General features: G+C 43.2%; 1 protein-coding gene across 1 annotated transcript in view; it reads left to right on the forward strand.

Moving 5' to 3' along the window:
• The first annotated feature begins 7,274 nt into the window (after positions 1–7,274).
• Positions 7,275–22,574, forward strand: part of LOC115135703 (protocadherin-1-like) — a 101,858-nt gene continuing 86,558 nt past the window's right edge. Inside the window, exons 1-3 of the mRNA XM_029670679.2 lie at positions 7,275–7,912; positions 18,615–19,432; positions 20,020–22,203. Coding sequence (XP_029526539.2) covers positions 18,635–19,432; positions 20,020–22,203 — 2,982 coding nt within the window. The 5' untranslated portion in view covers positions 7,275–7,912; positions 18,615–18,634. The remainder of the gene's footprint in view (positions 7,913–18,614; positions 19,433–20,019; positions 22,204–22,574) is intronic.

A 22,574-nucleotide genomic window follows, 5' to 3' on the forward strand; every position in this document is an offset into this window, starting at 1 on the left:
CCAATGGCCTCGTGAAATCCCTGAGAAGTTTCCTTACTCTCCGGCAACCAAGTTAGGAAGGACACCTGTGTCTTTGTAGTGATGTGTATTGGTACACCATCTAAAGTGTAATTAATAACTGCAACTTGCTCAAAGGGATATTTTATTTCATCTTTATTTAACTAGGCAAGTCAGTTAAGAACAAATTCTTATTTACAATGACGGCCTACCCTAGACAACGCTGGGCCAATTGCGCACCACCCTATGGGACTCCCAATCACAGCCGGATGTAATGCAGCCTGGATTCAAACAAGGGACTGTAGTGACGCCTCTTGCACTGAGAATGCAGTGCCTTAGACTGCTGCACCAAATCTAATTAAACAATAGTATTGCACACAGAGATAATCCAATTCAATTTATGTGACTTGTTAAGCACATTTTTACTCCTGAATTTATTTAGGCTTGCCATGGCTTTTCAGCTTTTCATATTTTATTAAACAAAAATATTGAAAAACATAATTCCACTTTGACATTATGGGGTATTGTGTGACAAAAATCTAAATGTAATCAATTTTAAATTCAGGCTGTAAAACAAAAAAATGTGAATACTTTCTGAAGGCACTGTAAATGTCCACCTAACCATAACACTTCCATTAAAAGCCCAGGCGTTTAATTGCTTTAACACTGAACACAACCGGCACAGAACCAGTTGTCTATTTCCTTAATATGGATGGAAACTATTGTGAAGTACTTGGGAAAGTGAGAGATCGCCAGGCAGGACCTACTGTATCATGTCCACACACAGGTCTTCCTGCTCATCAACACAGTCTACATTACTGTCGGAAAGTATTCAGACACCTTGACTTTTGCCACATTTAGTTTCTTTACAGCCTAATTCAAAAATTGATCAAATTGTTCGTTTTTTCCCCAGAAATCTACACACAATACCCCATAATAACAAATCACAAACAGTGTTTTAGACATTTTTGATCATTTATAAAATATATATATATATATATATATATATATATATATATATATATACAGTATATCACAAAAGTGAGTACACCCCTCACATTTTTGTTAATATTTGAGTATATCTTTTCATGTGACAACACTGAAGAAATGACACTTTGCTACAATGTAAAGTAGTGAGTGTACAGCTTGTATAACAGTGTAAATTTGCTGTCCCCTCAAAATAACTCAACACACAGCCATTAATGTCTAAAAAGCTGGCAACAAAAGTGAGTACACCCCTAAGTGAAAATGTCCAAATTGGGCCCAATTAGCCATTTTCCCTCCCCGGTGTCATGTGACTCGTTAGTGTTACAAGGTCTCAGGTGTGAATGGGGAGCAGGTATGTTAAATTTGGTGTCATCGCTCTCACACTCCCTCATACTGACTGGTCACTGGAAGTTCAACATGGCACCTCATGGCAAAGAACTCTCTGAGGATCTGAAAAAAAATATTGTTGCTCTACATAAAGATGGCCTGGGCTATAAGAAGATTGCCAAGACCCTGAAACTGAGCTGCAGCACGGTGGCCAAGACCATACAGCGGTTTAACTGGACAGGTTCCACACAGAACAGGCCTCGCCATGGTCGACCAAAGAAGTTGAGTGCACGTGCTCAGCGTCATATCCAGAGGTTGTCTTTGGGAAATACATATGAGTGCTGCCAGCATTGCTGCAGAGGTTGAAGGGGTGGGGGGTCAGCCTGTCAGTGCTCAGACCATACGCCGTACACTGCATCAAATTGGTCTGCATGGCTGTCGTCCCAGAAGGAAACCTCTTCTAAAGATGATGCACAAGAAATCCCGCAAACAGTTTGCTGAAGACAAGCTGACTAAGGACATGGATTACTGGAACCATGTCCTGATGAGACCCAGATAAACTTATTTGGTTCAGATGGTCTCAAGCGTGTGTGGCGGCAACCAGTTGAGGAGTACAAAGACAAGTGTGTCTTGCTTACAGTCAAGCATGGTGGTGGGAGTGTCATGGTCTGGGGCTGCATGGGTTCTGCCGGCACTGGGGAGCTACAGTTCATTGAGGGAACCATGAATGACAACATGTACTGTGACATACTGAAGCAGAGCATGATCCCCTCCCTTCGCAGACTGGGCCGCAGGGCAGTATTCCAACATGATAACACCTCCAAGACGACCACTGCCTTGCTAAAGAAGCTGAGGGTAAAGGTGATGGACTCGCCAAGCATGTCTCCAGACCTAAACCCTATTGAGCATCTGTGGGGCATCCTCAAACGGAGGGTAGAGGAGTGCAAGATCTCTAACATCCACCAGCTCCGTGATGTCGTCATGGAAGAGGACTCCAGTGGCAACCTGTGAAGCTCTGGTGAACTCCATGCCCAAGAGGGTTAAGGCAGTGCTGGAAAATGATGGTGGCCACACAAAATATTGACACTTTGGGCCCAATTTGGACATTTTCACTTAGGGGTGTACTTACTTTTGTTGCCAGCGGTTTAGACATTAATGGCTGTGTGTTGAGTTATTTTGAGGGGACAGCAAATGTACACTGTTATACAAGCTGTACACTCACTACTTTACATTGTAGCAAAGTGTCATTTATTCAGTGTTGTCACATGAAAAGAGATACTCAGATATTAACAAAAATGTGAGGGGTGTACTCACTTTTGTGATATACTGTATATATACACACACAGTTGAAGTTGGAAGTTTACATACAACTTAGCCAAATACATTTAAACTCAGTTTTCACAATTCCTGACATTTAATCGTAGTACAAATTCCCTGTCTTAGGTCAGTTAGGATCACCACTTCATTTTAAGAATGTGAAATGTCAGAATAATAGTAGAGTGATTTATTTCAGCTTTTATTTCTTTCATCACATTCCCAGTGGGTCAGAAGTTTACATACACTCAATTAGTATTTGTTAGCATTGCCTTTAAATTGTTTAACTTGGGTCAAATGTTTCGGGTAGGCCTCCACAAGCTTCCTGCAATAAGTTGGGTGATTTTTGGCCCATTCCTCCTGAGAAGGCTGGTGTAACTGAGTCAGGTTTGTAGGCCTCCTTGTTCGCACACACTTTTTCAGTTCTGCCCACAGATTTTCTTTAGGCTTGAGGTCAGGGCTTTGTGATTTCCACTCCAATACCTTGACTTTGTTGTCCTTAAGCCATTTTGCCACAACTTTGGAAGCATGCTTGGGGTCATTGTCCATTTGGAAGACCCATTTGCGACCAAGCTTTAACTTCCTGACTGATGTCTTGAGATGCTGCTTCAATATATCCAATTATTTTTCCTACCTCATGACGCCATCTATTTTGTGAAGTGCACCAGTCCCTCCTGCAGCAAAGCACCCCCACAACATGATGCTGCCACCCCCGTGCTTCACGGTTGGGATGGTGTTCTTCAGCTTGCAAGCCTCCCCCTTTTCCCTCCAAACAAAACAATGGTCATTATGGCCAAACAATTATATTTTTGTTTCATCAGACCAGAGGACATTTCTCCAAAAAGTATGATATTTGTCCCCATGTGTAGTTCCAAACCATAGTCTGGCTTTTTTATGGCGGTTTTTGAGGAATGGCTTATTCCTTTTCTGAGCGGCCTTTCAAGTTATGTCGATATAGGACTTGTTTTACTGTGGACATACATACTTTTGTACCTGTTTTCTCCAGCATCTTCACAAGGTCCTTTGCTGTTGTTCTGGGATTGATTTGAACTTTTCACACCAAAGTACTTTCATCTCTAGGAGAAAGAACACGTCTCCGTCCTGAGCGGTATGATGGCTGCGTGGTCCCATGGTGTTTATACTTGCGTACTGTTGTTTGTACAGATGAACATAGTACCTTCGGGCTTTTGGAAATTGCTCCCAAGGATGAACCAGACTTGTGGAGGTCTGCAATTTTTTTTCTGAGGTCTTGGCTGATTTATTTTAGTTTCCCATGATGTCAAGCAAAGAGGTGTTGAGTTTTGAAGGTAGGCCTTGAAATACATCCACAGGTACACCTCCAATTGACTCAAATGATGTCAATTAACCTATCAATAGCTTCTAAAGCCATGACATACATTTCAGGAATTTTCCAAGCTGTTTAAAGGCACAGTCAACTTAGTGTATGTAAACTGCTGACCCAGTGGAATTGTGATACAGTGAATTATAAGTGAACTAATGTCACGTCCTGATCCTTTTTTATGTCTCTATTTTGGTTTGGTCAGGACGTGAGTTGGGGTGGGCATTCTATGTTTTTCATTCTGTTTTGTTCTGTGTGTTGTATTTCTATGTGTTTGGCCTGGTATGGTTCCCAATCAGAGGCAGCTGTCAATTGTTGCCTCTGATTGAGAACCATACTTAGGTAGCCTGTTCCCACCAGTGTTTGTGGGTAGTCGTTTTCTGTTTTTGTATTCTGTACCAGACATAACTGTTTCGTTTTCGTTCATTCTCTTTTGTTGTCTTTCATTCAGTGTTCAATTCATAAATAAAGATGAACACGTACAACGCTGCACCTTGGTCCTCACCTTCTTCCACCAACAGCCGTTACAACTAATCTGTCTGTAAACAATTGGAGAAATTACTTGTGTTATGCACAAAGTAGATGTCCTAACCAACTTGCCAAATCTGTGGTTTGTTAACAAGGAATTTGTGGAGTGTTTGAAAAACAAGTTTTAATGACTCCAAACATCTAATTTCAACTGTATATATTTATATATCACATTTACATAAATATTCAGACCCTTTACTCAGTACTTTGTTGAAGCCCATTTGGCAGCGGTTACAGACTGTAGTCTTCTTGGGTATGACTCTAAAAGCTTGGCACACCTGTATTTGGGGAGGTTCTCCCATTCTTCTCTGCAGATTCTCTCAAGCTCTGTCAGGTTGAGTGGGGAGCATTGCTGCACAGCTATTTCCAGGTCTTTCCAGAGATGTTCAATCTGGTTCAAGTCTGGGCTCTGGCTGGGCCACTCAAGGACATTCAGAGACTTGTCCCGAAGCTACTCCTGCATTGTCTTGGCTGAGTGTTTAGGGTCGTTGTCCTGTTGCAAGGTGAACCTTCGCCCCAATTTGAGGTCCAGAGCTCTCTGGAGCAGGTTTTCATCAAGGATTACCATCTTTGCCTCGATCCTGACTAGTCTCATAGTCCCTGCCGCTGAAAAATATCCCCACAGCATGATGCTGCCACCACCATGTTTCACCGTAGGGATGGTGCCAGGTTTCCTCCAGATGTGATGCTTGGCATTCAGACCAAAGTGTTCAACCTTGATTTGATCAGACCAGAAATTATTGATTCTCATGGTCAGAGCCTTTAGTTGGCTTTTGGCAAAATCCAAGAGGGCTGTCTTTTACTGAGCAGTGGCTTCCATCTGGCCACTCTACCATAAAGGCCTGGTTGGTGGAGTGCTGCTGAGATGGCTGTCATTCTGGAAGGTTCTTCCATCTCCACAGAGGAACTCTAGAGCTCTATTAGAGTGACCATCAGGTTCTTGGTCACCTCCCTGACCAAGGTTCTTCTCCCCCGATTGCTTAGTTTGTCCGGACTGCCAGCTCTAGGAAACGTCTTGGTGGTTCAAAACTTTGATGGAGATTGATGGAGGCCACTGTGTTCTTGGGAACCTTCAATGCTGCAGATATGTGTTGGTACCCTTCCCCAGATCTGTGCCTCGACACAATTCTGTCTCGGAGCTCTACAAACAATTGCTTCCAGCTCATGGCTTGGTTTTTGCTCTGACATGCACTGTCAACTGTGGGACCTTATGTAGACAGGCGTGAGCCTTTCCAAATCATGTTCAATCAATTTAATTTACCACAGATGGACCCCAATCAAGTTGTAGAAACATCTGAAGGATGATCAATGGAAACAGGATGCATCTGAGCTCAATTTCGAGTCTCATAGCAAAGGGTCTAAATACTTATGTAAATAAGGTATTTCTGTTTTTAAATGTTAATACATTTGCAAACATTTCTAAAAAACAGTTTTCACTTTGTCATTACTTCACCACCAGCCAATCATTAGAGGCTTGGAGTAACACATTTTAATGTTTAAAGAAGAATAGTGTGAGAGCCACAGGCATTGTTGAAGACCTGCATCTTGGCGACGTGTTACTTTTGACCCCTCAGGTGTGTGTGGGCGGGAGCTCCGCCATGATTGGCTACGGGCTGCTTTGCATTTGAGTGGCAGCCCCTAATGAGAACCCTGGAGAGGTAACACGACAGCTGTTTGTTTGCAGCTAATGAGAGACTGGAGGAGGAGTGTGGATCAGAGATGGGAACTCTCTGATAAAGGCTACCTTTACCAGGGCTGGAAAGAGGGGAAATAATGTTTCCTCTAGAGGAAGATGTTCGGGGCTCTCCTTTGTGTCAGAGCAGTATGTTTGAGTCATTGCTCCTGGGCCATTGCTTATGCTCAGCAGCTGCTGTCGGGGTTGGGGGGTGGGACACGGAGGCTGGTTCGTGGAGAGGGACATGGTGTTCCCAGTTGGGTAATGATGATTTATAGCCCAAAGCTATGCCATGTTATATAACTAAACCCACCTGCATCTTCTAATTGATGACACACATTATTAGGAGTTTGTGAGGTGCAGCACTGCAATGCCTTGGTCAATAAACTGTTGCTAGATGCCTGTTCACAGAGGCCACTGATGTCCACCCCCTTAATCAAATGGGGAATAGGATACACATGAGTAGGCAACTATAGATATACTTCGCCAACAAATCATCACATCAAATAAAGATTTCACGTTTACAGTAGCCTACAGTACAGTAGCCTAGACTATTATTTCAGACGAGATGTCAGACTGGTTTATTCATATTTTGTTTTTACAGTGACAGAGATGTTTCCCCCTGTAAACTAGTCGCCTGAGGGTGGCGCCAAAAGAGCAAATAGTGCCACTTGTGCTTTCCTCTGTTGAATTGGATTCCATTACAATCAAACTAATGCCAAATTATGATACATTGAATATATCAACAACTAAATAATCACCTATGTGAGTAGATGGTTTTAGAAGTTTGAGAGAGAAAAAATATCATGAGGTTTAGGGTACTGACACAAAACCACACCTGAAACCTCTCCATAGAAACTCCCATCGGGAGATCGACTAACACGTTTGTGTATGAGCTCAAGTAGACTAAAATCAATATTAATTTCAGTCACCCTCGGTTTTAACATAAATTGTCTAAGTCCCACCGTTATGATTTAGGTAGTAAATCCGTGTTTACGTCTCGAGTGTTCAGCTTGTGGCATCCAGTGATGTGGATGAGAAGTTGACAGAGAGCGGAGTTCGGTGGAGCCCCACCTCCTACCACGCTCTTGTGCGCGGTCTGGAGAGCAGAGCAAGTGCTGAAAAATTATCCTCACTTGATTTCTCATAACAAATACGTGCTTCGTTTACTCTACGCGGTGACATATTCCGTTTTGTGATTAAGACACGTGTGACATTTTAAATACTTTTAAAAATATCGTTCAATCTGTATTTCGTGGTGTGTGGGTTTTACGCACGACATTCGCATAGCTTGAGAAACTTGGACTAAAGGGATAGATAGATAGAAGATGAGTGCATATCTTCGCTAAGGTGCAGTTGCAACAGGATTTTAGAGTAGAGAAAAGCAATTGAACGTCGTGGCCAGAAGCATAGAGTTCATAACTACTGGTTATTATCTGTAAAAACGAAATTAATTCATTCTAGCTTGATTTGTGTTATTTTTCGTGGTCAGAAAAATAGCGTTTTTTTTGACAGCGGTAGAATAGAAGGCTGCACAATGACATGGGAATGGATTCGTCGAATTTGAGGGTAAAGTTATCAATGGTACTAATGGATTTGCTCTCAACTGGTGATTTTTTTCGTCGTCGTGATACAGTATTTGGATTGAGTCATTGATACTGAGGTTTGAGGGTTATATACCTGCCTCTGGGACGACAGAAGGGGAAAAAACGAGACAATCGCACCCTAAGAAGTCTTTGGCAAAGGTAAATAAAATATATTGACATACAACCAGAATAGTGCTTTCCAAGATAAACGCATGTGCAGTATGTCATGTTTAAAAGTCAAACGTTTCTTAGTAAAGGTTAATTGCCTCTTTCTAAATAGGAAAGTATGTCTGATAATATATTTTGTTGCTGTATGTATAATTTATAATACAATATACACTCATTCATTAAATAGCCGTGTGTACATTTAAACACGTTTAAAAGATGGGTAATTCAAACCACTCCCCAAGAGTTCGTTTTCCTGCGAATCCGATTAACCAGGTGCAATAGCTTGAATCGGACACTTGTTTGACTAAAAGCCCTTAAACGTCTGGAGTCGTCACTCTCTCTTTCTCTCTCCCTCCCCGCAGTGAAAGCAAGAGGTGCTCTTATCGACCAACTATGCATACTGACCAGCCATACAGACTATATTCGTTTAGCATCGTCTATCAATATTTCGTTCCCACTTCCCACATATTAAACGTCAGTTTGACAGTCTACATGACTCCAGACGTAGCTCTTTTCAGTGTATATTTACATTTTTCAGAGATTGAGCGCATTTCTTTAGTGATACACGCCTATGCTTTGTCTATACCCTCCCAAATATTGACAAGCAGTACACATGGGCAGAGTATGGATAAATATTGCTCCTCATGGTGATTAGTATTATTGTTGTCTTGTCATAAAAAGTAACTATGCATCTAACTTCATATAGATTACTGAGAGGCAAGGGAGCAGTATGTTATGCAGTCTATTGCCTTGCTACTCAAATCAATGTGAAGTGTATAGACTAGCTCTTCTGGAGATAGATTCTCAGACTAAACTATGACAGGGTTCCCTTTTCAAGAATTGTGTTTTAATAATTATATTTGTGTTTATTGGTGAGCTGCTTCTTGTATGTTTTAGAGTCGGCATAAAGTGATGTATTTCTGCACATATTAGATGTTAAGCATGGGTATGGCTTGAAGCTAAAGCCAGTGCTAGGGAAAGGATTTTCATCTTGGGCCATTCACACACATTGACTCAATCAGACCGCCATGTCTCTGATGTGCAATCTTCAGACATTGATTTATCAAATTACTTAGAATTTCCATCCATTCCCAAAAACGTCCCTCAACTACAATGCATACTTCTACGTTAGACAGTTAACGTATGTTTGAAACACTTTGCGGGATGAAGGCCTACTGTACGTACACATGCTTATTCATGACTTAACTTAAAGCTTTCAATGCATGATATACACAAGCCTTTGAGCTACACTCACATTCCTCAAATTCAGCTCTGTGTGTTTGTGACAAAGTGATTTCAACCCTTATACTCCTACGGTAACAAGGTGATTTAAAGGGACATGTGTTGCCATATGGCATGAACCCAAGGAATGAAACCATTAGTGGCATAGCAATATAGGCCTACTGTACTGTGTTTGAAATGGAATCATTGTGAGACGGAGGAATGATGAGTCAGTTAATGATGAATTGCTGCTGAGGCTTATCCCAGAACCTGTTGCAGTCTGATGACCATGATCTGTCAGTGACCAGGCTGTGGGGAAGAGAAAAGGTCACTGCCACACGGAAGGCTGATGTCACCAGGATGCCTTGTAAAAGCTGTTGATAAAAGCTGCTTGTGCTGCAGCTGATAATGACAATGGCGGACAAACATGAGGATTAGATCATTCTTATGTCTATAATTGTTCAATGCATGCCAAAGGTTATATTCTCTATGGCATTTTGATGAATGGAGAGCCATGATTCTAGGGCACTTCAACACACAGAATCCCTGGGCTGCAATTATGACCCAGTAATGGCTTGTGCTATGGTTCTTCATACATCTGGACTGGGTTCTTCATACATCTAGGAAGTAGAATACTAGAATGGACATGAATCTTCTTATGATGGTTCAAAGGTCAGCCATGTTGGTCTGGGAGTTGGTCAACCATGGGTTGCCAGTGCTGTAGTAAGATATTGTGTAAAACAATGAATGTGAAGAATGCATCTGCAACATTACATTACATTACATTTACATTTAAGTCATTTAGCAGACGCTCTTATCCAGAGCGACTTACAAATTGGTGCATTCACCTTATGACATCCAGTGGAGCAGCCACTTTACAATAGTGCATCTAAATCTTTTAAGGGGGGGGGGGGGGGGTGAGAAGGATTACTTTATCCTATCCTAGGTATTCCTTAAAGAGGTGGGGTTTCAGATGTCTCCGGAAGGTGGTGATTGACTCCACTTAGCCACGCCTCCAATATCATTTCCCAGTGTGCCTTGCCTTTTCATGTGAATTGTGGCGTTATCACCCATGACCGTACTTGTTAGTGACAGCCATGGTTGTTGAATTCGTTCATTTTCAGTCCTGTGGCCTTCACCAAGTGAGTTCCTATGTGAATGTTATCATTATAATTAAACTCTTCATGACGATACATTACATATCTCATGAGGCGTTACTTTGAGACCTAGCTTTAACGCAATACAGTGGCCTGAAACTCATGGTTTACAGGCCACATCGGGCCTGCAAGTAGGGTTGGAAAAATCCAGTAACATTCCCAAGATTCCCAGAAAAAGAAAAAAATCCTAGTTGAAGGATTTCCAGGAATCTTTTATATTATTACTTTTTCATTTTTATTTAACCAGGCAAAATCTTCCCGACCGGGCGTTCTTGAAAACATGGACATTTTCAAGAACGGAATTTTGCAACCCTCCCTGCAAGTCACAATATACTAGCTTGCAAAAGTATTCACCCCTTGGTGTTTTTCCACATTTTGTTGCATTACAACCTGTAATTTAAATTGATTTTTATTTGTATTTCATGTAATGGATATACACAAAATAGTCCAAATTGGTGAAATGAATCTAAAAAAAATTACTTGTTTCCAAAGATTTTGGAAAAAGTCAAATGGAAAAGGTGTGTATTCAGCCCCTTTGCTATGAAACCCCTAAATAAGATCTGTTGCAACCAATTACCTTCAGAAGTCACAAAAAAAGACCACCTATGTGCAATTTAAGTGTCACGTGATCTCAGTATGTATACACCTGTTCTGAAAGCCTCCAGAGTCTAAAACACCACTAAGCAAGGGGCACCACCAATGAGCTCTCCAAACAGGTCAGGGACAAAGTTGTGGAGAAGTACAGATCTGGGTTGGGTTATAAAAAAATATCAGAAACTTTGAACATCCCACGGAGCACCATTAAATCCATTATTCTTAAAAATGGAAAGAATATGGCACCACAACAAACCTGCCAAGAGGCTACTCACTAACACGTGGGCTTGTACTTGAGAGATTGTTTATGAGACCTGTGTTCATTTTCTATAATGCCTGCTACCAGAAGTTGGTCATGATTAGTGGTTGTGCATGGTTCTGGTAGGATGTGTAACAAAAGGGGCATTTTCATAGACACACTTGAAAGCCAAGAAAGTGATTATTGCAACAACAAAAAACATGTACAAATATTTTGATTAAATTATTAGTGGGTCTTATGGTTGTGGGGGAAAAAATGAGGATACACTGCATTCAGAAAGTATTCATACCCCTTGACTTATTCCACATCTTGTTGTGTTACAGCCTACATTCCAAATAGATTTAAAAAAATGTGCAATGTACATGTATGTTAGCTAGCCAGCCAGTTTTAGAGGAATGATTCCAGAATGTTAAAAAAAATGCTGCCAACATTCCATTCAAATAATGCAGTCAATCCACAGCCATATACTGGCTCAAATCAGTTCATGTAAAGACAAGTTGTAAATGCAACAACAAGTACTGATATTGTATCATATAATAGCACTCACAGCTTTCCAAGAAAACACAATCTGAGACATTTATGGTCTGTTTGTAAAAATTTTAGAAGCTATTTGTACAGAAAATGTGTATAAAAACCCATATTAACTGTATTTATAGTTAAATGGCTATGTTAGGTGCACAATAATTCAATTAGACAATTTCTGATACATCACATGCCTTACTTTTATGTAATGCAGGAAATGCATCAGCTATGCCTCTACTGCCATTCATTTCAATAAAACTACTTTTGGACTTGTCACTGACCATGATGGCTGCTATTTCGCCCCATTTTTGAACTTTGAGGGTTTTTGAAGTATCCCCTCTAGTAATTTAATAGGATCTCTATGGAGTACTTGATATTCTTCTTCACATATTTTGTCTCACTCAATACGATAGCAATCCAATGTTATGCATATTCTGAACTCTTGGATTATGTTTTATTAATGTTTACTTAGAATATGCTGGAACTGCATGAGTAATTTAATATCACAATTACATCAGAATTATTATTATTCTATTCTTTTTTTGGGTGAAAATAACACAAGCCATTGACCTCATTACTCGTTCTGGCTTTTCTAAAATCCCAGTGCTGTTGAACTCACCCTCTGTTGAGGAGATACACACAACTTGCAGTGCTGCAGCCCTCAAAAGCACACGTTATTACAGTCCAGGTTGAGTTGTAATTGTGTATCTGCTCTTATCCGTTACCTGAAAGTATACAGACTCTTATCTCAAATGGAAACTGGGCTTAGACTCTTCAGTGGAGTAGTCCACTCATAGGTATGAATAAGCTATGTATGTTACTCTGTATATTGCTTCTGTTATTGAGGCTTCCATAGACTCTTATCTGACGATGAACGTGTGACTATAATCCGAGTTGTGTATGTGTGTACCTGATCTGGAGACTGTTGAAAGAATATTGTTGCAATTATCTCCTTGGAAGTGATTATGTGATCACTTCTAATGAGTGTTTGGAGTCTCTTATCTAGAGGAAAGTGTGGTTATGGCTTTATTAAGGAGGCATTTTAAAGAACCTCTGAGAGACATTCATTCACTGTATGGAGACTCCTGAAGGGCCATATGACACTTATTGGGAGTGAGTTTTATATGATTAGCCTGACTGGGTGAGTGGTATCTTTTTTTTCCCTTTAGTATTTAGGATCTCTTGGGATCTGTTTTAGATACTGTATGTCATCTGAGAAGCGTTTGAATTGTTTTCATGCAGGTCAATACAGTACTGCAGTCCAATGCTGCTTTCATCATGCTCCTTTGTAAAGCAACACTTTCAAAGGAGATATTGTTATGGGTCATTGCTGTTGAACTTGATGACTGTCTTCCTCAGCAATGGTGGACATGGAGGATGAGGGTGATAATGTGCTCTGGGTTAACTAGCTGTCATTGAGTTTATTTGTCTCCGTATGTTTGTCACCACAAGCTCGTCACATTAACAGGACTATAGGCTGGAAAAGTAATGTATTCTCTGATCTCCTCCAATTTAGTTTATTTATAAAATCTTAATAGATGGCAACATGTTTAGTTTCTATGTAGCTGTAGTGCTTTACGATGTACTCTTTAAACATGCTTTTACTTCATGTGCTGTCATTCAAGCCACATCGACTGGAGGCTGCCCTGCAAATGTAAAAAGGACACATCAATAACTAAGCAATTAGTGCATCAATAACGTGCACTTCCGATCTTAACGGATTCAAAGGAATTGGATTTCTCATTGGTATTCTAGACATGCTCATGTTTTGCTGTTTAGTTTTAACATGTATTTGCTTTGCAACATTGTTGCATGCAAAGAAGGGCAGAAAAATACTGGCTTACGGCCAAAAATATATGCAGCTATAGGATCGCTAAATTTGTTCATGGATGCTTTTTGACAAACACACACGCATACTGTACACACAGTTTTTCTATTCTTGTTGGGTCACAGAGTAACATTTATTTCCATTCAAAATCCTATTTTAACCCTAACCTTGACCCCTACACCTAACCCAAACCCCTAATTCTAACTCTAACCCAACCGCTAAGCTTAAAGCCTTGTCCTCGTGTCTCCATGAGGAAGAATTTTACTTGTTTTACTATCCTTATGGCAACTTTTGGGGATTTCAGGGCCAGACCACACACACACACACATAAACTCACAAGAAACGTCCTCTCACTGTCAACTGCGTTTATTTTCAGCAAACTTAACGTGTAAATATTTGTATGAAATATAACAAGATTCAACAACTGAGACATAAACCGAACAAGTTTCACAGACATGTGACTAACAGAAATGGAATAATGTGAACAAAGGGGGGCCAAAATCAAAAGTAACAGTCAGTATCTGGTGTGGCCACCAGCTGCATTAAGTACTGCAGTGCATCTCTTCATGGACTGCACCAGATTTGCCAGTTCTTGCTGTGAGATGTTACCTCACTCTTCGAAGGCACCTACAAGTTCCCGGACATGTCTGGGGGGAATGGCCCTAGGCCTCACCCTCCGATCCAACAGGTCCCAGACGTGCTCAATCGCTGGCTCTTCGCTGGCTATGGCAAAACACTGACATTCCGGTCTTGCAGGAAATCACGCACAGAACGAGCAGTATGGTTGGTGGCATTGTCATGCTGGAGGGTCATGTCAGGATGAGCCTGCAGGAAGGCTACCACATGAGGGAGGAGGATGTCTTCTCTGAAATGCACAGTGTTGAGATTGCCTGCAATGGCAACAAGCTCAGTCGGATGATGCTGTGACACACCGCCCCAGACCATGGCGGATCCTCCACCTCCAAATCAATCCCGTTCTAGATTACAGGCCTCTGTGTAATGCTCATTCCTTCGACGATAAACGTGAATCCGACCATCACCACTGGTGAGACAAAACCGCCACTCGTCAGTGAAGAGCACTTTTTGCCAGTCCTTTCTGCTCCAGTGATGGTGGGTTTGTGCCCATAGGCGACGTTGTTGCCGGTGATGTCTGGTGAGGACCTGCCTTACAACAGGCCTACAAGCCCTCAGTCCAGCCTCTCTCAGCCTATTGCGGACAGTCTGAGCACTGATGGAGGGATTGTGCATTCCTGGTGTAACTCAGACAGTTGTTGTTGCCATCCTATACCTGTACCACAGGTGTGATGTCCAGATGTACCAATCCTGTGCAGGTGTTGTTACACATGGTCTGCCACTGCGAGGATGATCAGCTGTCCATCCTGTCTCCCTGTAGCGCTGTCTTAGGCACTCACAGTACGGACATTGCAATTTATTGCCCTGGCCACATCTGCAGTCCTCATGCCTCCTTGTAGCATGCCTAGGCACGTTCACGCAGATGAGCACGGACCCTGGGCATCTTTCTTTTGATATTTTTCATAGTCAGTAGAAAGGCCTCATTAGTGTCCTAAGTTTTCATTACTGTGACCTTAATTGCCTACTGTCTGTAAGCTGTTAGTGTCTTAACGACCGTTCCACAGGTCGTTCCACATTGAACAAGCATGGGAAACAGTGTTTAAACCCTTTACAATGAAGATCTGTGAAGTTATTTGGATTTTACGAATTATCTTTGAAAGACAGGGTACTGAAAAAGGGATGTTTCTCTTTTTTTGCTGAGTTTACATACTAATACAATAGCAGTCAAATGTTTGGACACACCTACTCATTCAGGGTTTTTTTCTTTATTTTTACTATTTTCTACATTGTAGAATAATAGTGAAGACATCAAAACTATGAAATAACACATGGAATCATGTAGTAATCCAACAAAAATCGATTTTAGATTCTTCAAAGTAGCCACCCTTTGCTTTGATGACAGCTTTGCATTCTCTCAACCAGCTTCACCTGGAATGCTTTTCCAACAGTCTTGTTGGAGTTCCCACATATGCTGAGCACTTGTTGGCTGCGTTTCCTTCACCCTGCGGGTCCAACTCATCCCAAACCATCTCTATTGGGTTGAGGTCGGGTGATTGTGGCGGCTAAGTCATCTGATGCAGCACTCCATCACTCTCATTCTTGGTCAAATAACCCCTAGGCTGTGGCCTGGAGGTGTGTTTAGGGTCATTGTCCTGTTGAAAAACAAATGATAGTCCCACTAAACACAAACCAGATGGGTTGGCATATCGCTGCAGAATGCTGTGGTAGCCAAGCTGGTTATGTGTGTCTTGAATTCTAAATAAATCACACACAGTGTCACCAGCAAAGCACCCCCACACCATAACACCTCTTCCTCCATGCATCACGGTGGAATCCACACAAGCGGAGATAATACGTTCACCTGCTCTGCACCTCACAAAGGCACGGCGGTTGGAACCAAAAATGTCAAATTTGGACTCATTTGACTGAAGGGCAGATTTCCACCGGTCTCATGTCCATTGCTTGTGTTTCTTGACCCAAACAAGTCTCTTTTTCTTATTGGTTTCCTTTAGTATTGGTTTCTTTGCAGCAATTCGACCATAAAGGCCTGATTCACGCAGTCTCCTCTGAACAGTTGATGTTGAGATGTGTCTGTTACTTGAACTCTGTGAAGCATTTATTTGGGCAGCAATCTAAGGTGCAGTTAACTTTAATGAACTTATCCTCTGCAGCAGAGGCAGCTCTGTCTTCCTTTCCTGTGTCGGTCCTTATGAGAGCCAGTTTCATCATGGCGCTTAATGTTCTTTTTGACTGCACTTGAAGAAAAGTTCTTTACATTTCCCAGGATGACTGACTTTTATGGCTTACAGTAATGCTGGACTGTCGTTTCTCTTTGCTTATTTGAGCTGTTCTTGCCATAATCTGGACTTGGTCTATTACCGAAATGGGCTATCTTCTGTATACCCCCTCCCCCTACCTTGTCACAACACAGCTGATTGGCTCAAATGCATTAAGAAGGAAAGACATTCCACAAATGAACTTTTAACAAGGCACACCTGGTAATTGAAATGCATTCCAGGTGACTACCTCATGAAGCCGGTTGAGAGAATGCCAAGAGTGTGCAAAGCTGTCATCAAGGCAAAGGGTGGCTACTTTGAAGAATCTAAGATCTATTTGAATTTGTTGAACACTTTCTTTGGTTACTACATGTATTATTTCATCGTTTTGATGTCTTCACCATTATTCTACAATGTAGAACATTGTAAAAAATTAGGAAAAACCCTTGAATGAGTAAGTGTGTTCCAACTTTTGACTGGTGCTATACATACATACATACATCAGCATGCAAAGGCTATAAGGACCTGTGCTGGAGCACTACAACTATATAAACCACCCCAATGAACTGTCTCATCCTCTTTCAAGTTACAGCGAGAACTCTTCTCACACATGAAATAATTCAAGCCTAAAATCATTTGCAGTCTAAAAAATAGTGTATTCTTTAGCTTGCGGAATATGGATCAAAGCAGAAGCTAAACTAGCGGGGTAGTGATTAATGGGGTGGCGTAGCAGGTTAGAAATCAAACATGAACATTACAGTGTGTAAATTAGCCCATAACAGCAGAGTAGGATGGAGATCTCATCTGCTCAAAAGTAAAGCTGCATTTTGTGATAAGGCGCAGGCCAGGTTACAGATCAGCAACATGTTCCACATGAAGCCAAACTGATGTGCTGCTGCCTCTGGGTGCTGCAGCTGGAGCCTTAGGTGGGTCAGACCTGTCTCGTATTAGATCAGTCAGATGATGCATTTTCAGTCTTGTCTTTTATATCATATCGTCAAGGTTTCGTAAACATACTGTATGGTTTGTTCAACAGTGTTGTTTTGTTTTGTGGCGTTGCATTCACAAGCTGCTTCTATACACATTTAATGATGTCTAGGAGGCTCAACCTTGAACCGTGGCACTGTACCCTGTCTTTGAGGCTCTGCATTGGATTATACAGCTACCGTAATGCACACTGGGCCGCTCTCACTTTATCTTCTGTGTAAATTCTGTCTGGAAATCAATTCTTTCAAAAATATATATATATTTATGTAGCGCTTAAACAAGTTTTCAATACTGGCTGTTGCCGTTTTCAATATCCTCAGCACTGCTGAATATCTGATTTAGTGAATGAAAACAGTTACAAACTGTCTGCAAAAGCTCAATTTGGTTTAATTAATGTGGCAAAAATAAGGAGGGGAAAATCACCCAACATGCCAAACTGTTGTTACACGATTCCACATTTAGATGAATGACATCATCCCTATTTGTTAAATTGTTCCTTTCAAATAGAAGATTGAGTTGCTTTATAAATTCCCTGTAAGTCAATAAGTCAGTGGAGAAAATCTCCAACATCTGAACCATTATTTTTCAAGCATGGCAAAAATGGTCCTTGGGAGAAACATGTTATGCTCATTGTTCATGTTTCCTGGGTTTTGTCCTGTTGACAGGGGAAAGATAATCCTTGCTCTCTTAACAAGGATATTATCTATTCCAATGTGGAGAGCTTGTTTTTGGTAAATATGCCATATATGATGAATCGTTCCTTGTATTGTCATTGCAGAAGAAACATTATTTTCACAACCTGGGAGAATACATTTTTTTCACTAACGTTAAAACCCCTAGAATTATAAAATCTTAATTAAACCCCAATGAAGATACTATATATATATATATATATAGTATCAACAGTTTCCCGTGTGTATCAAGAATAGTCCACCACCCAAAGGACACCCAGCCAACTTGACACAACTGTGGGAAGCATTGGAGTTTAAATGGGCCAGCATCACTGTGGAATGCTTTCGACACCTGGTAGAGTCCATGCCATGATTAATTGAGGCTGTTCTGAGGGCAAAAGGGCGGGGAGTGCAACACAATATTACAAAAATGTTCTTGATGTTTTGTACACTCAGTGTATATACATACCATATGTATAACTATGGCTGTTGATTAAATATGTTGTTTCAGAGCACATTCAACATAACCAATAAACCTTAAGCCCAAGTATAGTTTTTCATCTTTAATGTGTTATTTTTTTTTTTATTTTTTTTTTTGCTGGCAGGTAATCTGGTGACGGACTTCATGGAACTGCACTTGGGAGCAGTTCTGTTGTGGGTCCTGGTGTTGGACTGCTGTGGTTGGGCTGAGGCTGGTATCCTCTACCGGGTCCAGGAGGAGCAGCCCCCCAGCACGCTGATTGGCAGCCTGGCATCAGACCAGGGCCTGCCAGACTCTGGTCACTTGTACAAGCTGGAGGTGGGCTCTCCGTACCTGCGAGTGGATGGGAAGACAGGGGACATCTTCACCACAGAGATCCCCATAGACAGGGAGACATTGAGGGACTGCCGCAGTATTGTCAGGGGCAAGCCCTGCTTCCTGGAGTTTGAAGTGTCCGTCACAGACCTAATCCACAACCAGAGCCCCAGGCTCATTGAGGGCCGCATCGAGGTCCAGGACATCAACGACAACACGCCGCAGTTTCCCTCCCCCGTGCTCACCATCTCTGTCCCAGAAAACACCCACTTGGGAGCTCTGTTCTCCATTCCCCTGGCCACAGACAGGGACTCGGAGAGGAACGGGGTGGCCGACTACGCCCTCACCGCTGGGCCAGACGCGGTGACGCTCTTCGGCCTGCAGGTGGCGGAAGACAGGGGGGAGAAGCTACCCCAGCTCATCGTCCTGGGCAGTCTGGACCGGGAGCTCAAGGACTCGTACGACCTGACAATCAAAGCTGTGGACGGAGGTAACCCCCAGCGCTATAGCAGTGCCTTGCTGAGAGTGGTGGTTGCTGATGCTAACGACAATGCTCCGAAGTTTGAGAAGGCCACGTACGAGGCAGAGGTTTCAGAAAACAGCCCTGTGGGACACTCTATTTTGCAGGTAAAACATTATTTTAATATTGCAGAGTGATCAAGGTGTTGTGTACGCTACCGTATAGATTGGATACAACTTTGACTGTGAGAAGACTAAGTGTTTTATATCCACAACTCATTAGGGTCCAACATGCGGTGCTGGGTTTCTAGGTTTTTACCATGATGAAATGCCTGAATGAAGTTACTGAATTTGCAATTTCACAGTGTAGTCTTATTGAACTGCTGCCAGAAGCAGCAAAGCTTAGCCAATTTATTGAACATTTTCTGAACAATTAGCCCACTCAATAAAGTTTCTTCCCGAGCGGGTATTTTGGTTGACAGTTTCTAAGTCAAATAAACCCTCAGTGTACATTTATTTTCATTACACATGTGTCTCTCTGAAGCTAGGATGGTGTGTTTTCATATTATTGCAAGATATGTTCATAATATGCACATTTAGACTCCCTTGCATATTGCCCTCTTGCTGTAAACTAACTTCAATGACATTTGGGCTGTAAACCTAAACCCCTTACCCATACCTCCATATGCTAACATAATCCCTGAATTCCTACCCTGATTCCAACTCCTAACCTAATCCCTTGTCTCTGATTGCAGGTGAAAGCCAATGACTCTGACATGGGCCCCAATGGAGAGATAGAATACACACTACACCAGGCATTAGACCCAGTGCCAAAACTCCTGCGAATTGATCGCTCCACTGGCATCATCTATGTCAAAGGGCCCTTGGATCGGGAAGAAATCAGCGATTTGACATTCTACGTAGTGGCCAGGGACAAAGGTCCCCAACCCAAAAGCTCCAAGACCTTTGTGACAATCCAGGTGACTGACCAGAACGACAATTCCCCTGCTGTGGAGATCCGTGGGATCGGCCTGGTGACCCACATTGACGGGGTGGCCAACATATCAGAGGACATGCCAGTGGGCACGGCGGTGGCCCTTGTCCAGGTGTCTGACAGGGACGAGGGGGAGAATGCAGTGGTCACCTGTGTGGTGGCGGGGGACGTGCCGTTCCAGCTGCGCCCGGCTAGTGACTCGTCCACTAACAAGAGGAAGTATTTTCTGCAGACTACAACCCCCTTGGACTATGAGAGGGTCAGGGAATACCGTGTGGAGATTGTGGCTGTTGACTCTGGCAACCCAGCTCTTTCTAGTACTAACTCACTGAAGGTGCAGGTGACTGATGTTAATGACAACTCCCCAGTGTTTTCCCCAAACCTGTTTGAGGTTGCCTTTGCAGAGGAGAACCAGCCAGGGGACAAGGTTGTGGACGTGGTTGCCACGGACGCTGATAGCGGAACTAACGCCGAGCTGGTCTACAGCATCGTAGCAGACACATCTACCAGGGGCCTGTTTGAGATTGACCCCGATTCAGGGGAGGTGAGGGCACGGAGCTCACTGGACAGAGAGCATAAAGAACGCTATGAGTTCCGGGTCACTGCGTCTGATAAAGGTTCTCCCAGTCACAGAGGAACAGCCACGGTCGTGGTCAAGGTGCTGGACCGCAATGACAACGACCCCAAGTTCATGCTAAGTGGCTACAGCTTCTCTGTTCTGGAGAACATGCCCCCACTCAGCGCCGTTGGCATGGTGACTGTGCTGGACATGGACCAGGGAGAGAACGCCAGAGTGCAGCTCTCTGTGGAGCCAGACGTAGGGAAGTTTGTGATTCAGAATGGAACAGGAACCATCCTGTCCAGCATCTCCTTTGACCGGGAGAAGGAGAGCAGCTACACCTTCCGTCTGAAGGCCGTAGACGGGGGAGAGCCTCCCAGGTCCTCCTATGTAGGCGTTACCATCAATGTCCTGGATGAAAACGACAATGATCCTGTGGTCACCAAGCCCTCCAACTCCTCCTTCAGACTCCTGTCCCCTCTAGCTGCCCCAGAAAGCCGTGTGGAGCTAGTCGAGGCTGAAGACCTGGACACTGGGCCCAATGCAGAGCTGGTCTTCAGCATCACTGGAGGAAACCCTTATGACCTCTTCAGCATCTCCTCCACTACTGGGGAGATCACCCTGGCCAAGGAGCTGACCCGGAAACATGGTGGGCTCCATCGCCTGGTGGTGAGGGTGAGTGATGCGGGCAAACCCGCACGCCACGCCACTGCCATGGTGCACATCTACGTCAATGAGACCATTGCTAACATCACCCTGGTGGAAGCACTGGTGGGACACAGTCTCTACACCCCTCTGGAGACAGACATTGCTGGTGACCCTGACTACGGCCTGGCGGCCCAGCGCAGTAACATTGTGTATGGAAGCCTGGCGGGAGTGGCGGGTGTTGTCATGGTGATCGTAGTGGTGGTGTTTATCCGCCACCGCATTCAGCGGGAGACGAAGAGCGGCTACCAGGCTGGCAAGAAGGAGACCAAGGACCTTTACGCCCCTAAGCAGGGGCCAAAGAATGGCAAAGGCAAGAGGGGAAGGAAAGGAAAGCCCTCCAAGTCCCCCAAGCCCTTGGGAGAGGAGGAGGAGGTCAGTCTCCAGAAGAGTCTCAAGTTCAACCTGGATGGGGTCAACGACAGCCCCAGGATCCACCTGCCCCTGACATATCCCCCAGGCAGCCCTGACCTTGGCAGACACTACCGCTCCAACTCTCCCCTACCATCCATCCAGCTGCAGGCCCAGTCTCCGTCGGCCTCCCAGAAGCACCAGGCAGTCCAGGACCTCCCTGCAACCAACACCTTCGTAGGGACTGGAGGAGATGACAATTCAACAGGCTCAGACCAGTACTCGGATTATAGCTACAAGGCCAGCCAGCCAAAGTACAACAGCAAGCAGGTAAGAGCCAGAGCTTCGAAAGCAAAACAATAACTTGTTTAAATTGCCTGTGACAAAGGTAGGAGGTGGTGTGTTATTAGTGGAGTGGCTGTGATATTTAAGGCTATGGATGGGGGCCATTAACGTTGGAAATTCCACCCCAAAAACAATCAAGCAGCCATTTCAGAATGCTGTTGACTACCTGCTTTTCATCGCCTGATTTAAACACACAATCAGTAACTAAAAAAAGGCTTTAGTAATTAGGAAAACTTCCATCCACTTGGAGGGAGAAAGGGCACATGGGAGTAATAAGAAACTGCTTTTGGTCTCCTCTTTTACCGGGGTGGAGAGGAGTCTCCTTCCCCTTCTCCCCCCCACTTCCCCCTCTTCCC

This window comes from Oncorhynchus nerka, linkage group LG10, assembly GCF_034236695.1.
Source record: "Oncorhynchus nerka isolate Pitt River linkage group LG10, Oner_Uvic_2.0, whole genome shotgun sequence".
NCBI lineage: Eukaryota > Metazoa > Chordata > Actinopteri > Salmoniformes > Salmonidae > Oncorhynchus > Oncorhynchus nerka.